At 29.5% G+C, this 15,974-nt stretch overlaps 2 protein-coding genes and 1 pseudogene across 4 annotated transcripts in view; 2 read left to right on the top strand and 1 right to left on the bottom strand.

Moving 5' to 3' along the window:
- LOC145184184 (WD repeat domain phosphoinositide-interacting protein 2-like) overlaps positions 1 to 4,524 on the top strand; it is an 8,414-nt gene extending 3,890 nt beyond the window's left edge. Inside the window, exons 4-15 of the mRNA XM_080059801.2 lie at positions 801 to 866; positions 1,320 to 1,376; positions 1,575 to 1,614; positions 1,803 to 1,864; positions 1,984 to 2,019; positions 2,376 to 2,468; positions 2,767 to 2,837; positions 2,978 to 3,079; positions 3,421 to 3,566; positions 3,690 to 3,825; positions 3,971 to 4,007; positions 4,080 to 4,524. Of these exons, the coding sequence (XP_079915927.2) occupies positions 801 to 866; positions 1,320 to 1,376; positions 1,575 to 1,614; positions 1,803 to 1,864; positions 1,984 to 2,019; positions 2,376 to 2,468; positions 2,767 to 2,837; positions 2,978 to 3,079; positions 3,421 to 3,566; positions 3,690 to 3,825; positions 3,971 to 4,007; positions 4,080 to 4,226 (993 nt within the window). The 3' untranslated portion in view covers positions 4,227 to 4,524. The remainder of the gene's footprint in view (positions 1 to 800; positions 867 to 1,319; positions 1,377 to 1,574; positions 1,615 to 1,802; positions 1,865 to 1,983; positions 2,020 to 2,375; positions 2,469 to 2,766; positions 2,838 to 2,977; positions 3,080 to 3,420; positions 3,567 to 3,689; positions 3,826 to 3,970; positions 4,008 to 4,079) is intronic.
- A 282-nt stretch (positions 4,525 to 4,806) lies between these two features.
- LOC149885506 (uncharacterized) lies at positions 4,807 to 6,841 on the bottom strand (annotated as a pseudogene).
- Positions 6,842 to 8,172: 1,331 nt separating this feature from the next.
- On the top strand, positions 8,173 to 14,353 carry LOC145184187 (disintegrin and metalloproteinase domain-containing protein 10-like). 3 transcript variants are annotated; one of them, XM_090092999.1, is made up of 15 exons: positions 8,173 to 8,465; positions 8,743 to 8,881; positions 9,211 to 9,320; positions 9,398 to 9,649; positions 10,197 to 10,264; positions 10,597 to 10,723; positions 10,983 to 11,201; positions 11,563 to 11,726; positions 11,874 to 12,042; positions 12,187 to 12,358; positions 12,853 to 12,960; positions 13,134 to 13,218; positions 13,395 to 13,554; positions 13,647 to 13,841; positions 13,982 to 14,353. In XM_090092999.1, the coding sequence occupies exons 1-15, from the start codon at positions 8,384 to 8,386 to the stop codon at positions 14,236 to 14,238; spliced, it is 2,307 nt and encodes a 768-aa protein (XP_089949125.1). In that variant the 5' UTR covers positions 8,173 to 8,383; the 3' UTR covers positions 14,239 to 14,353. The 3 variants fall into 3 exon arrangements, with proteins under 3 accessions (XP_089949125.1, XP_089949126.1, XP_089949127.1); XM_090093000.1 differs by having other exon boundaries at positions 8,192 to 8,465; positions 10,166 to 10,264; XM_090093001.1 differs by having other exon boundaries at positions 8,192 to 8,465; positions 9,398 to 9,636; positions 10,166 to 10,264.
- The last annotated feature ends 1,621 nt before the right edge of the window (positions 14,354 to 15,974 follow it).

Genomic DNA, 15,974 nt, shown 5'->3' on the forward strand with positions numbered 1-15,974 from the left:
ATCCTAATGTGTTTTTGTAGATATATTGGTTAATCCAGCCATTATACATTTCAAACATATCAAGGTCTGTGTGGGAAAAACCCCATATTCCTACAAACCCTATATGCATACATACATACATACATACACACACATACATACATACATACATACATACATACATACATACATACATACATACATACATACATACATACATACATACATACATACATACATACATACATACATACATACATACATACATACATACATACATGCATACATATATACATATATACATACATAAATACATAATCTATTTACACACTTTAGTTAGTTTATATAAGTTTATTCATTTTTCATTATTTCTTTCTTACTTCTTTACTTACTTAACAGCATTTGTATTCCTTAAAAAATCACCTCAACAAGTAAAAAAAAATGTCAATGCTTGGATTCAAGATCTGAAAAGATTACTTAAACAAAACATCAAAGAAATCAACATTTTAATGAGATTTCATAAAAAGTTTAAGTTTGTTTTACTTATCCTAAGCTGATCATGTCAATGCTTGATATTTAACATCCCTCTTCAATTTATGATAAAGGTACTTTATAAGAGTGTTTTTCTGAAAATCTTTTCAAAGGTCAAACTAGAAAGATTTTATTTGGGCAAATGTGTTTTAGTAATATTAAAGAAAATACCTTAAACAAAAATCCAAAGAAAAACTACTTGAAAATTTTTATGTTAATTTTTTAAAATGATTTTGTAATCGAATTTTATTCTTTCTCAATATTTTCAGTAGTATCAAATATTTGTTTAGAAAGGAACAGAGATATGTAACTACAGCTATCCTAACACTATTCTTGCTGTCCGTTTGAACAGAGTAGTATGTAGTCTTACGTCTTGTTATAAATTTAACTATGTTATAATCCAGAACACTGCAATACAGAAGTTCATCAACTAAAATTTAAAATTAAAATTATCATTTTTAAACATAACTATTTTCTAGCTGATTACCCCCTGCTATTAAAACAATTTACTCAAACTTTACAAAACAATGAAAAAAGGGATTTTTTCAAAAAAGAAGTTATTCTGTTTAAAATGTCTTAATAATGAGAAAAGTTTAAAGTTGTATTAAATGTGGTAGAACTTTATTTTTCACTTTAAAGTGGTTTCCAGTGGTTTTTCAGGTTTCCAGAATACTGTTTGCAGTGTTCGTTGTGATTTATTCTTTGTAATTTGTTCTTTGTGATTTTCAGTGGAAAAAAATTTGATTTCTTTTGCTATAGAATTATTTTTTCTTTTGTTATTTTCTGAAAACCTTTTTTGAAAATTTTAGAGGTTACTGGTTGTTCTTGAAGAAAGTTTGTACATACACAATATACGAGATATGAAGGTAACTCTATGTCAGTTTTACGTAAATGATATCAAAAAGAACTTATTTTAAAAATTCAAATCTTTTTTGGAACAACTAAATATTTAGTTTCAGTTTCAAAAATTTTGAAAATTTTTCAGAAAGACAGAAATGTTTTTTAAAATAACATGTAAAATATTTTTGCATCATTTTATTATTGCATCAAATTGCTTTGAAAAGGTTCTGCATACAATCAGAGATACACCTCCAAATCAATTTGGTAAGTTGGCAACCACTTCAGCATTTTGTAATAAGTTTTTTTGTTGAAGTAGATTTGTCTTTTTTAATTTTAATGGCCAGTATCCATTGTGGGTGCTTGTTTTCCTGTGTTAATGGTGAAACATCTCCATCGATCTTGTAGATATTAATACAAACTGCTTATCATTTATTTTGTGTAAATTAATTTAGGACTGTGTGCTCTTTCTGACAATTCAGAAAACTGTTACTTAGCCTACCCAGGAAACAATCGGGTAATATGCCTAAAGTATTTCTTTGACAATTGAAATAATTGGAAATTTTTTCTATAAATAATTTTTAGTGATTTTTAAAAACATTTTTAATATGCATTATATGGTTTCTATTACATTAGATTGGTGAGGTTCAAATATTTGATGGAATAAACTTGGTATAAATTTCTCATTTTGAGTTTCTGATAACTTCTACTAGCTATTTGCTATTTATTTATTTTTATCTTGCAAAAGTATATCAGCACAATATTCACTCAACTTTAAATGATCACTCAAGAATTACTCTAAATACCTCAACTAAAATTCTACATGCAGACATGCATTTATTGTGTTTTGAAGAATTTAATTCAACATTTTAAAAACTAATTTGAAAAGAAATTGTAAACTTAATTATTTAAATGGTTTTGAAAAATTTTTTCATCTTTTAAAAAACATTTTCAACTTGTTTTTGTGTGTGTGCTTTTTTGAGAATATAAAGATATGTGTATGGATCATTTCCTATTTTTTAATCTAGAGAGCAGTCACTTTAATTGCAGCTCATGATGCTCCACTGGCAGCAATTACTTTCAACATTCATGCAACATTGCTTGCTACTGCTTCAGAAAAGGTTTAGATAAATGTATTAATGTTTTATGTGCATATCCTTGCAGCTCAGCACTAAGATTAAGTGTATCATAGTTATAATTTTAAGGGTAAAATTAGGTTTACACTTCTTTTCTATGATGAAGTTATTCACAAAAGCACAACCAAGTGCTCGTCATTATGTTCTTTTTAAACAAATGTAAACTTGGTTCTTCAATTCAAAAAGTTTTCTAAAGAATTAGAAAAAATTTTTAAAGAATAATTTTTTGTTTGATAATATATTTTTATAGAACTATATAAAGAAATGCTTCACTTTTCTTTAGGGAACAGTAATACGAGTCTTTTCTATTCCTGATGGACTAAAATTGTTTGAGTTTCGAAGAGGAATGAAAAGGTTCTTTTCATTAATTTTGTCAACTTTTACGTTTGTTGTTATGTTAGTTTTTGTGTGTTGTAATAGCTTTTTGTTTGTGTTTGGACTGGTTTACTTGTATCGCTGAGCGAAGTTTTGATGTTTTTCTTTTAATATTTCAGGTGTGCACAGATTAATTCTCTAGCTTTCAGCACAGATTCTCTTTTCTTGGTATCATCAAGCAACACTGAAACTGTCCATGTTTTCAAATTGGAAACAGAAAAGTATTCTTGCTCTATTTCATTATTAATTTTATTTTTTTATTTTTTTAATTTTTTAATTAGAAACTGTTGTAAAAAATAATTTAAAGAATTTATTAAAATTATGATAAAATGTAAATAAATTAAGTATTTAAATAAAAATGTTTAAAATGCAAATTACATACTATTTTTAACATATACGTATTAAAGTACTAAATATTTAGCGTTTAATTTTTTTTTCTATTTAAAAGAATCTGAAAGTTATAAATATAACTTTTTTTAAAAGTATTTTTATCTTTATTCTGTAAATTATTTATTCTGTAAATTATTTATTCTGTAAATTATTTTTTACAAACGCTGATTAGAAATAACAAAGAAGAACCAAGCAACCAAACTTGGATGGGCTACTTCGGAAAAGCCCTTATGGCTCCTGCGAGTTATCTTCCTTCCCAAATGACCGAAGTCTTCACACAAGGGCGTGCCTTCGCTATTGCAAAGTTGCCGAATGCTGGTTGGCAGATTTTTAATTGTTTTTGATGTGTCTGTTTTTATGTCGACAAGGTATTTTATATTTTTATTTCGAGTAAAATTTTTCTTTTGTTTAATATTTTATTTTTCGTACATTTTGATATAGGTCAAAGAAACATATGCGCACTCACTGTTATTAACAAATTGCCTCGTATTTTGGTGGCTTCAGCAGATGGTTATTTGTATATTTATAATCTCGATCCTACCGATGGCCAAGAGTGTCCAATTCTTAGGCAATTTCCGTAAGGACTTGAATCGTTTTGAAAGTACTATTTTTAAGTTTTATATTGATCTTTGAACCATAAAGCTGGTCTTCTTATTTTCGTACACTTTACACGAAGTTTCATGACCAAAAAAATGAAAACAAGTTTTTATGTTTTTCTGCAGGTTAATACCAAACGAAGAGGATGTGATGAACGTTCCGGTAAATAAAAAATGTAATCTTTTATTTCAACTTTTAAAGTTGACGTTTTAATGACAATAAATGCCGTTTTAGGAAGGTGAGCACTACCAAGCCGGGTTGGCTGTTTCTTCACCGAGGCATACGTCATCTTCTGCATTGTCAACATGCAATGAAATCGAGCAAAACGTTAAGCTCAGTGACGAAAATGAGTTTCCGCCGCTGACTTTGCGAAACGAATAAACACTTGCAATTAATTTTGAAAAATACTTTGGTTAAATGAGTATTTTGAATTCCTAGGGATCGTCGTTTGTATTATTCTGTAAAGATTCCAAGTTTGTTCTCTAAATTTTTCATCATTTTCGACAGAGAAAATGATGCCGAACATTATTGTTTATATATTAGCCCATGACTATTATATCTTAAATTTTAAGAAAATTACAGTTGGTCTCTTTGACCGAAGATATTTTGTTTTTTAAAAAATATATATAAATATTTCATTTTTACATTTAAAATTGGTAATAAAAGTTATAGATTCCTACTTGGATTTTTATTATGACTTTCCTAGTTTTTATATTGGTTGACGCGAAGGTAAGAAGCAATATTACGCTAAATCTCTTATTACTATATTAATTAAAGAAATGGTGCAAATTTTTTTTTTTAATCATACTGGTGTCAAATAAGAATGTTTTGCAAAAAATTACGGTGATCGGAGACAAGGAACAGTTTTAACCAGAAAGTTAGTTTAAAACTTTCACACACACGGACCTACGGACCGTTAATTATGACAAATAGCGTTTAAATTATAACAAAAAAGAATTTGTTAACCTAGAACTCTTGTCAGAAAGGTTTTCGCACCAGATTTCTACCCAGCATTACTTATTATGGTGTCAGAACAAAAACCTGAAATTATTTCAGAAATTTCAAATATTTTAGGCGATTTATATGACTTAGCACTTTAACTTGATGAGGGAGATAACATGATTTCAAACTCTGGGCCAGTTACAAACACTAATAGTCTGTCTGCATTAGTTGTCTTTCTAGCGTCCTCAAAATGCTTTGTAAATTTATCATCAAAATGTCTAGTTAGCCATTATATCAATATAATTATTCCGTATTCGGCCTCCTTGCTCTGTTGTATTTCGAAAACGTCTCCTTCTGAAAGATTCTCTGCTTAACTTTAGCTGTAAAACATCTTCTTCAAGAAAGCGAACTTTCTTACTAGAAATAAAAAGGGGTTGATCTGGAACGCTGAGGTTGACCCAAATACTGGCAGAAGTTATTGCAGCAATGAGACCCTCTATCTCCTTTTACACTCTGAAGTATGCTTGTCCAAACTGATGCCTACTGTTGAAACTTAATTCATGAAAGTTGATATTTTTAGTTGGGACTAAGACTTCTGACTCAATTAATCTTGCAGCACCTAAATAAAGTATAAAGATGTCTAGCTCAAGTTACAAATTTATTTCAAAAATTTCAATTTACCTTAAATTTCCGTGCATTATTGACAACAGATGTTTATATTCCCTTTTCTTTTTTTTTTTTAACCCAAAATAAAATAAATATCTTTATGAACAATACAATATATATTTTGGTATCGTAAAGGATAAAAATACACAGGAATGGCCGCTTCTTACCGATCTCCTCTTTACTATTTTAGCATACTGAATTGTTACTCTTCTGCGCTCAATTTTTGTATTCCTCTTTCCTCTGGTATCTATCAATCTTTCTCTGAACCCTAGCTTCAAGCTTTGTATCAGTTTTTGCAGTTATGATCATATTTCTGTTTATGATCATGTTTTTGATTAAAATTTGCAAAAACACTTAGTGTAATATAAATAAAAAAATGATTGCTTATATCTAGGAGATATAATCTGTAGAAATATTATTTCAATGGGCTAAATCATAGAAAAATATATTAAGCAACTATTACCTTCGATCGTCCCAGAAGGCCAAAACATGATGTACAGCAGAAGTATGACGAGGCATAGATTTATCACGCCTCATCATGCTTCTCTGCCTTCCTTGCCTCAACTCAAAATCCTTTGCAGTTACGTCAAACCACTGCTATAAAATGTTGTTTAAATCATGGCCGTCGGAAATTTTTTTTTTTTATATGGCCATTGGAAATTTTTTTTTTAATCTAAAATTTTGTACAGTTGAACAAACTTTTGCATTTGACATTTTATTGATTCACACTTTTGCACTACATAGTAAAGAAATCAAGTATTGCAACGCCGCAATTAAACTGTTTAAAAACTGGTTATAAATGCCCATAACTATTTCAGAAACACCCTGAGTTTTTGACATTTGGGAAGGAAAAGCTTTCAAAATTTGCATGTTGCATTTCCTGAGCACTCATCTGAAATTTTGTCCTATGTTAACGATAAGTTGCACGTGCTTGTGTTTGAATAATTCATTTTTATAGCTCTCTAGAGAGCTATATCCTAGACTGTAAAAATGAGTTATTCAAACACAAGTACGTGAAAAAAAACTTAAACGTAAAACATGCAGCAGTAGGTATGTAGAGCTCTACATACCTACTGCTGCACGTTGAAATATATACAAAGATATTAACACCAGTGTTTTTCTTAAGCGAAACGATTCGAACTGTAATTGAAGAACATGTTTTTTACGGTTTACGTTCAAGTTTTTTGTAAATTCACCATAACCTAACCTTTGATTGACTAGGAGTTGACAAAATATTCTTGCAGATCCTAATAACGTTGAATGCATGTCGTTTTAAATATTTTCAGAGTAATAACGACCCAATTTTTGGAAATAATTATCTTACTTGTTCTATTGTTGATCCTTCAAATCTGCAACTTTTTTGCTTCACTTCCTGATTTTCGAGCCATTTCGACGTTTATAAACTTTCAGACTTTTTCAAAATTTCAAAAGACACCTAGCTGTTTTTATATGCACTTAACAAAGGTTACTTAAAAAAATAAGTTTTAACCTAGCAAAAAAAAAAAAATTAAATATATTCTTTGACAGGACTTTCTTTGCCAAACCATTGCTCTCATTTTCTCTAATTCCAAACAGAGAGCTATGATCGTAATTCAATAAAAACTCTTTCAATAAAAAGCTAAAGCATCATTTAAATCATTCTTTTCAAAAAATTTTTTTTTCAAAAATTACTTTATTTAAAAAGAGCTTTCTTTTCAGGAGACAGTAGAAACTTTGGCTTCAAAGATTGCTTTTGAAGAACTCTTTCAAGCTTAAAAGCGAATAACTCAACTTTCTCACGGGAAAAAAAAAGAAAGTAAAACAGAAGCTTTTTAAGTCAACTACAAGATGATATCACGTTTCAATCAAAATTTGACGAAGGTGTTTTTTTTTTCTATAATAATGGGGATATTCTAAAAAATCCAAGTTTGAGAATGAAATTGGTGCAGTCCAATAAACTTTTAGAGTTTAAAATCTATTTCTTCAATGTGTCAATAGTTATTAAAACAAGACATTTTAGCTTGAAGTTAAGTTCTTCAATTAAAAACAAAATATTAACATTATGCAACTTCAAAGTTGCCTACTGAAGATGGAAAATTGTGCGATGCTCTTTTTCCTAATGAAGCTGCACAAAGTTGTTATATATATAAAGCTTCTTCTTCTCAGTTCAATTACATTGAAGATATACAATTAAGATCTTATAATCCAGAGATTTTAAAATTAGGTTGTTTTTGTTACATGTCTATATAACAATCCATAAAGTGATTATATACTCTAATGATATAATTGAAAACATTTTGTTACCAATTGGTATACTGGGAGAAGATGCACAGGAAAATCGCCACAAAGATGTGAGGTGTTACAGAAAACACAACCCCAGAAAAATGGCCTGGAAATAAAACAAAAAAAACTACATGAAAAAGTTTTTCATATCTTTAGATTCTATTATATCAAATATCAGACATCATTATATCAAGTCTGACATCAGATCTGTAAGACAGAAGTATTCGTTGACAATTGAAGTCTTTAACCTCTTGTGGGAATCAGATATAATACTAAACGAGGATAAGGAATAGTGCGTCGAAAGAAAAAAAAAAAAAGGAAAATTTTGGTACATAGACTGTGTCATTTACTACTTTATATAAGATCTACATCTCAAATCCCGGATTCCTATTGTTAAGAATTTCGTCCCTCTAGGTACAATAATTGATCACAGTGCGGCGATTGACTAGCCGTAAAAATAGCACGCTAATGGTCATGGCTACAATGACTTAGATTTTGGAGAAATCGCAGCAGTTTTTAAAAAAACCCGTGTCATCGATAAACTATATACCTATTGGTAAAATGCTAATTAATCAAAATCGATGAAAGAAATTCTGGGAAAAAACGGTGTTTATAAAATTGTTTAAGTTAAGTTATCTCTTCTCTAAATATTTTCTCTAACTGTTAATATGATGAAGAGTTTATGGTTGTTAACATTAATCATAGTTATAAACCTTTTGATACCTATAGATGCTGCTGTCAAAGCTTTAAGTGAGTCTATTTTTTGCAATGTATGCTTGTATGTTTGTTTGTTTGTTTGTTTGTATGTGTGTATGTATGTATGTATGTATGTATGTATGTATGTATGTATGTATGTATGTATGTATGTATGTATGTATGTATGTATGTATGTATGTATGTATGTATGTATGTATGTATGTATGTATGTATGTATGTATGTATGTATGTATGTATGTATGTATGTATGTATGTATGTATGTATGTATATATGTGAGAGAAAAGTTGTATACATCAATTTCTTATTTAGGAAATCAGTTATCAGACTCAATACTTCACTATGAGCCTCTTACTTATGATAAAAAGCTATTGTATCATAGTCATTCCAAAGTACGAAGATCATTAGACCCAAATAAAGAACTGCATTTAAATTTTAAAGCACATTCCAGGTATTACATACAACTGCATGCAGTTGATGATTTAAAGTTGTTACAATCTAAAAATCATAAAATTTTAGGTGTTAATTAATTTAATAAAATAGCTCTTTTTTTTTTTTAAAGAGAACTATTGGCATGGTATCACACCATTATTTCTCTTTCATAAAAAAATAGATCACTCTATCAAACAATTGAATTTAAAATATATGATTTGATGGATACATGTTCTAGAGTATAGTAGTAATTTTGTGGCTGATTATGATGGGAAGATTATAACAGTTATTCTTTAAGCATGAATCTATTTAAAGTGTTTTATTGTAATTTAAAGAATTTTTTTTTAGAGAGTTTAAGCTACGTCTTCGGAGAGATACATCTTCATTTACAGACAACGTTAACTTTGATTCATCATCAGACTTTCATCCTAAAAATCTTTATTCTGGATATTTGCAAGGTAGAAAATAGAATCTAGAAAAAACATAAATAAATTTTGTTAATAAATTTATTTAAAGAGATATTTTCTAACTTTAGGTTGTTCGAATTCTCTTGTGCATGGATTTATACATGATGATATTTTTGAAGGAAGAATCCATGATGGTAAGGGTGAAGAGTTCCACATAGAATCTGCAAAGCAATATAAAAATCTGGATGCAAATGATTTTCATTCAGTAATATATAATGTAAAAGACATAAAAATATCAACTCCATACAAGTGTGGAGGAGTTTTAGCTCGTACTCAAGAGTGGATGAACAAAGAACAGAATTATACTGCAAGGAGGCCAGGTGATATATTTGGTTGTTTTTCTCAGACTCAGTGACATTTCTTGTCAGAAAGCATGAAAAAAAAGACATAAAATTATATTTTTATAGAATAAGAATCTGTGGATTTTTTCATTTTCAATTGTGTCTGCAGACACTTTAGTGTGCCATTCCAAAATATTTTTAGATAAAAATTTTGGATTTTAAAAAATGACATCTTGAATTTTAAAATCACTCAACTCATTTTCTGCTTTGATTTTTTTAATGAAGTTAAAAAAAGATTAAGCAAGCATTAGTAGATAAATAAGCAATTAATTATCTGAAGATTACAATTGATGCTAGAAACAAGTAATAAATAATAATAGTGATTCTAATAACTATTTTTTGATGGAATGCTTTTAAGTGCTGTATTATAAAAGATTAGAGTTTTATGTATTATAAACTTGGTTGTAACTGCTATTTATCATCCAAATTCAGTAAGTTTTAATTAATGCACTTGTTTTATTGTAATTGAACATTCTTATTCAATTTGTTTAAAAGGATCATATAACTTTTAATGATTGCAAAGTAGATGTATACCACAGACAAAAACGGGCTTCTTTCAACCCAAAGTTAACTGAATGTCGAATGTTTTTGCAGGTATGTTCATTAATGCCTTAAGATTTACACTTTGAAATATAAGTTGATCAATGAAGCATTATGGATGTGAGCAATTTACTGAGAATACAAGCTTAGAAAAATTGTTGCAAAGCTATAGCTAAAAAAGATTGTTTTAACTAGTTATATAACAAAAATTTCATTAAGAATTTGTTAATATATGAGTTTAAATATTTCTGTTTGCTTATATTAAACATAATTGTTTATACAAGTTGTTGCCTAAATATTTAGTTATCATTGTTTTTATTGCAACTGTTATTGTTATTTTTAGTATTACTAATACTTAAATTAATAAACATTTTGGAACTTTCTAGGCTGATTGGACTTTCCGAGATCATGCTGGTTCTGATGAGCGTGCAATGTATATTATGACACAACACCTGGTGTCTGTCAGCCATATTTACTCAAAGACAGACTTTAATAAAGATGGGAACTCTGAAGGTAAAGTGACTTACAAATGAGTTGTTCAATTATAATATTTTGTATGGTATTGGGAGATTGATTTGCTTGCTTTTTCAAGATTTTAGATCAAGGAGATAAATTATACAGCAATATCCATACGTTATTGTAAACAGTTTGTTAGAATTAAATTTACACAAAATGAAATGAACTATGTACTCTACTGATCATTAAAAAAAAAAATGTCAAAGTTAATTGTATATCGATTGGAGTTGATATTAGGACAATCTTTGATTTTCAGGATACACACTTAAAATTCAGAAGATAGCTGTTATGTCGAAGGATGGGTGTACTTCAAGTTCTACAGAGACTAGATGCAAGTTTGCAGATCCAAACATTGGTGTTGAGAAGTTTTTAGATCTTGCTTCTTTAGATAACCACGATGAATTTTGTCTATCGTATGTGTTTTCTCATCGAGAGTTCTCAGATGGTGTCTTGGGTCTGGCTTGGATTGGGGACAGTGAGTGTTTCTCTAAATTGTTTTTTTTTTTATAACTAAAGGTATTATTGAATCATTTGTTTTTGTAAAAAAAGTATTTTTATGAAAATGAATATTTTAATGGAGATGTTTTTACAAATACTAATTTCTGATTTATTTACATAGCAGTTTTTTATTGATTTGATTATAGTTTATAGAAAAAGTCAGAATGTTCTTAAAATATCATAAACAATAATCATGTAAGCAAAAAAGTAGCTAGGTATAAATCTGGTGAAATGGTTTTTTTGATGGGTAAAAACTTCAATTTTATAAGTTGTTTTGCTAATATTGACATGGTTAGTTTCTTAGCTGTTTCCATTTTTAAGTTGTTGTAACTTTTTAGCGGGTGGAGCTGGTGGAATTTGTGACAAGTATCAAATGATTAATTCAGTGATGAAGAGTCTAAATTCTGGCATTCTAACAAATCTAAATTATGGGAAAACTGTTGCTCTAAAAGTGACTGACATTACATTAGCTCATGAGATTGGGCACAATTTCGGTTCACAGGTTTGTTTGTCGTTTCATTTTGTTTATGGTAGAGAATAATAAAACTTTTATTTGCGTATTCTTTTTAGCAATCTGTAACTTTTATGGTGTAGCAATTATGTGTACAGGTTTTTATATTGACTTTCTTTCTATTGTGCTATATACTAGCATGATCCAGCAACAGCTGGAGAATGTTCACCAGGTGGGAGTGGTGGAAATTTCATAATGTTTCCCAGAGCAACATCAGGATCAGAGCCAAACAACATTGACTTTTCAACATGCAGTCGAAATTACATATGGCCTGTCTTGAATGCAAAGTCTGCAAAGTGCTTTAAGGGTATGTAATAATTGAGGGTGTCAAATTGACTTTCTTTTGCACTAAATGTTTTGTTTACTTAGTGCTGTTCACTTGGTGTTGATTTTTTTCAGCTTTTTGTTCTGAAACATTGCAATGCAGTTCATTTGATTACTACTTTTGTAGAACAAGGTGCTCCTATCTGTGGAAATCGTGTTGTTGAAGCAGGAGAAGAGTGCGATTGCGGTTATTTAGGCGACGATTCTTGCAAAAATGATACATGTTGCACACCATCTGATGGCAAAACAGGCTGCAAATTTTCTGATAGGGCAAATGCTGTGAAGGGAATAAAGTGCAGGTATCTCCATTTAATTTGCTGGTTAACCTTTGTATAACAAGTTTTTCTGTTTGCTTGTTATCCTTTTTGTTCTTACTTGAGTAGGTTTGTCATATTTTCAATTTAGGCGATATGATTATCAAAGAGAGCTTGTTTTTTTTTTTAAGATGAAATAAGTTTTTATCCCCCAATAAAATGTATGAAATCCAAAAATTTTTGAGGTGATCTATAGTGCACTAAAGAAAGATTTTTTAATGAAAATCTTCTCATCCTCTTGTTCACAAGAAAGTTAAAAATTCAACAATCATTTGTTTTTCCTTAAATGTCATATTACAGCATATGCATGCATGCAATAATAACATATAACATGCAATAATAACATATAAGATGTAATAATAGCATATAGCATGTGTATAGATATATTCAAGGTACTACAAAGTTCCTTTTAAATAAACTCCATCTGAAGTTGAAGATGTTTGCTCATATTTTTCTTAGATAACTTGATTTTTTTACAGCCCTTCTCTTGGTTTTTGCTGCAATCCAGACACTTGCTCACCATTTCCAACATCAACAAAAAGACCATGTCTGTCAAAAACTGACTGTGCACAAGCCTCATTTTGCCTGTATCTTTTCAAACTTCACTTTGTTTTCTGTTAGTGTTGTAGTATTTGGAAAGCATTTTCACTTACAGGATAGAACTATAAAAAATGCTGACAGTGTTGATGACACCAATGGAAATATGCAATATCTTTTTTTGTCCTGTTAATAAGAAGTAGTGTTCCTTAATAAGACTTAGTGAAACAAACTACACATGCCCCACTCCTCAGCCTGTTAATGATAAGGAATTATGCAATAACAACACTCGTGTTTGCATCAACGGTGTAAGTTTTAGGATTGCTTTTTTTTGTTTGTTTGTTGTTTTTTTATTTGGTTTGTTTTTTAAAATCGGTTTATTTGAATTAATATACACAAACGGGGACATGCATGACAACTTGCCGTTTGCATTTACCCATAATAGCTTTTTAGTCAATCGGACGTTTATTGTTTGTTGTTTAAGGAATGCACTGGCTCATTATGTCTGATAGAAAATAATAAAACAAACGAGTGTCAATGTACAAATGAGGAAGAGCTCTGTGATGTCTGCTGTCAATATAAGAATGATAGTTCTACATGCAAGTCATTGAAAGAAACCTCTGGCAGAAAACTGCTTGCTCCTGGTACAAAGATTTTTAAAAACAAGTTTGCTATACAACGCATTGAATTTTGTCCATAATGTTGATATGTTTTAGAACACAGGTTTATATTTCAGGCTCCCCCTGTAACAAGTACTCTGGGTATTGTGATATTCTGAATAAATGTCGAAAAGTTGATGCTGAGGGCCCTCTATCGAGATTAAAAAAGTGGCTGTTTAGTTCACAAACGTTTGACACTATCCTTGATTGGATGAAAACATACTGGTGGGCCTGTGTGCTGATTGGGTTAGGTTTGGTGTTGTTTATGGCAGGTAATAACAAGCACTTAAAAATGCCTTTTTGCTAAAAAAAAGAAAATTTAACTTTAAACGATCTGAGCATTCGTAATACTCAAAGCATATTTGTAACTGCATTCTTTTTTGTTAAACCTTTTTTTTTTTTTTTTTTTTAGGTTTTATAGCATGCTGCAGCGTTCACACACCTAGTAGCAATCCTAATAAACCGCCTGCTCGTCAAATGACTCTACCCAGAGGCTTGTCGAAGCACCGCATCCAACCTTTAGCTTCCCCTGCAGAGAGCAGTCAACCTAAGCATTGCCAACCTCCAAACAACATTGAGAACTACTTACCAGGTTACAATACAGCTTTGCGTGACAAAAATGGACCTCCAAAAAATGGTCCACCTCCTTATAGCGTTGAAATGATTTAAGACTGGAAATCATATGTTATTAACTTTGTTTTCTTGTCACGATTTTGATTGATTTACTTTGTTTGCGATCCTATTGTAAATTGATATCGTAACAGTAGCCGAATTCTACTAAAAAGTTTTAATAGATTTTTATAATTTTTTTTTTTTATCTTCAAAATATTCGATTATTTTTTTCTGGAGGATGATAGGTAAAACATTTCTCTACATCTGATGAGATTTAGATGTTCACTCATTTGAAAAACCCTTTGTAAATTGAGTTTTTTTTGAATTTTTAAATTGAGTTTTAGCTTATGCAAAAAAAGCATACCGAAAAATCTTGTAAAAAAAAAAAAACGACGCTTAAAAATTTATTTTAATTTCCGAACAAAATTAATAACAATATCCTCATGTTGATGCAAACAAAATGCAGTCCATCATTAACGAATGTTTTTATTGATAAAAAATTTTAAAAATGTAATAAATAGATGTTCTTTATCATTTTTTTAACTTAGTAATTAGCAGATTGTCAACTAAAATATCTTCTGAGTAAATTAGTATTAATCACTCCTAAATATGAAAATAATTTTTAAATGTACTGTCATGTTTTCATCCAAGGTTTTTTTTTTTTATTGTTTTTATCAAGACAAAGATAAAGTGAATACAGCGAAGATGAGATGTCAAAGATGAGATGTCAAAGATGAGATGTCAAAGATGAGAAAAGAGACTTTTATAATGTTACAATAAACTTCATTGAGATCTTTCTTAGTGCTTTAGCACGCACTATGGGATAAAATGATAAAAATTGATCACAAAAATCAAAAATCACAATTTTTTAATTTTCAATTTAGATTTTAAATTAACTAGTGATTAAAGAAATTTGTAGCCAAACGAACTTTGAAAATATCTCTCACGGTATTGATATTGTTGGTTATAGAAATTGATATTTATTGATTAAAAAAAAAAAAAAAAAAAATTCTGATATTTCTTGCAAAAAATTTGCGCAAACAAGTAGAAGCTTTTCCCAAAACACATATTTAATAGTTACAAATGTGATTCTTAGCAATTGATTGCAACTGATAAGATCTATATTTCTCCAAGTATAAAACATTTTAAGAAATATTTAGAGATACGGAATTTGGGGTTATTACCATATTTTCGGCTTAACAAGACCCGCATTCTTTATAGTATCAAAAAGTATCAATTATTTTGGTACCAAATGAAAGGTGAATACTCCGGGTTTCAAAAAGGTTAAGGTTATATACCCCTCAAAATCCCCGTTTGAGAGTTATAGAATTTCAAACAGAATGATGGAACTTCACAAAAACCTCAATTTGAGGGGGGTGTAAACTTTATAAAGTCATTAAAGCCGATCAAAAAGATATTATTGAATCAAATTTGAAATTTATTGATAAATAAAAATAAAGTTTAAAATTAAAAAAAAATAACAAATTTGACTCATTGCCCTCATATTTGGGGCTGGGGGGCTAACGTTTTGGGGTTTTTGTTGTTCCCAGTCTCCAATCACAGCAATTTTTTGCGTAGCATCCTCATTCCTTATATATATGAACCTACTTAATTATGGAGTTTTCTTCATGTTTCAAAGTTGCTTAGCTCAAACATCAAAAAAAGTTGTCTACGGCCTTGCTAATACATACATGTGATCATCTTTATAATTTGCATTAAAGATTACTTCTGAAAGCTTACATGCACAAGATATTTGTTTAAGTATAACTCGTTTTTAAGTAAAAATTCTTGCT

Source organism: Hydra viridissima, unplaced genomic scaffold (assembly GCF_058129835.1).
Source record: "Hydra viridissima isolate aposymbiotic clone 2 unplaced genomic scaffold, HvirCarnegie_v1 scaffold_7, whole genome shotgun sequence".
Taxonomy (NCBI): domain Eukaryota; kingdom Metazoa; phylum Cnidaria; class Hydrozoa; order Anthoathecata; family Hydridae; genus Hydra; species Hydra viridissima.

What these genes read in the sequence shown, in the direction of transcription:
- LOC145184187 (XM_090093001.1), top strand. Translation starts at nt 8,384, where the DNA reads ATGATGAAGAGTTTATGGTTGTTAACATTAATCATAGTTATAAACCTT. An exon ending in GTGAAGGGAATAAAGTGCAG is followed by an intron (nt 12,359 to 12,852) that starts GTATCTCCATTT and finishes ATTTTTTTACAG; the next exon opens with CCCTTCTCTTGGTTTTTGCT. An exon ending in CTCGTGTTTGCATCAACGGT is followed by an intron (nt 13,219 to 13,394) that starts GTAAGTTTTAGG and finishes TTGTTGTTTAAG; the next exon opens with GAATGCACTGGCTCATTATG.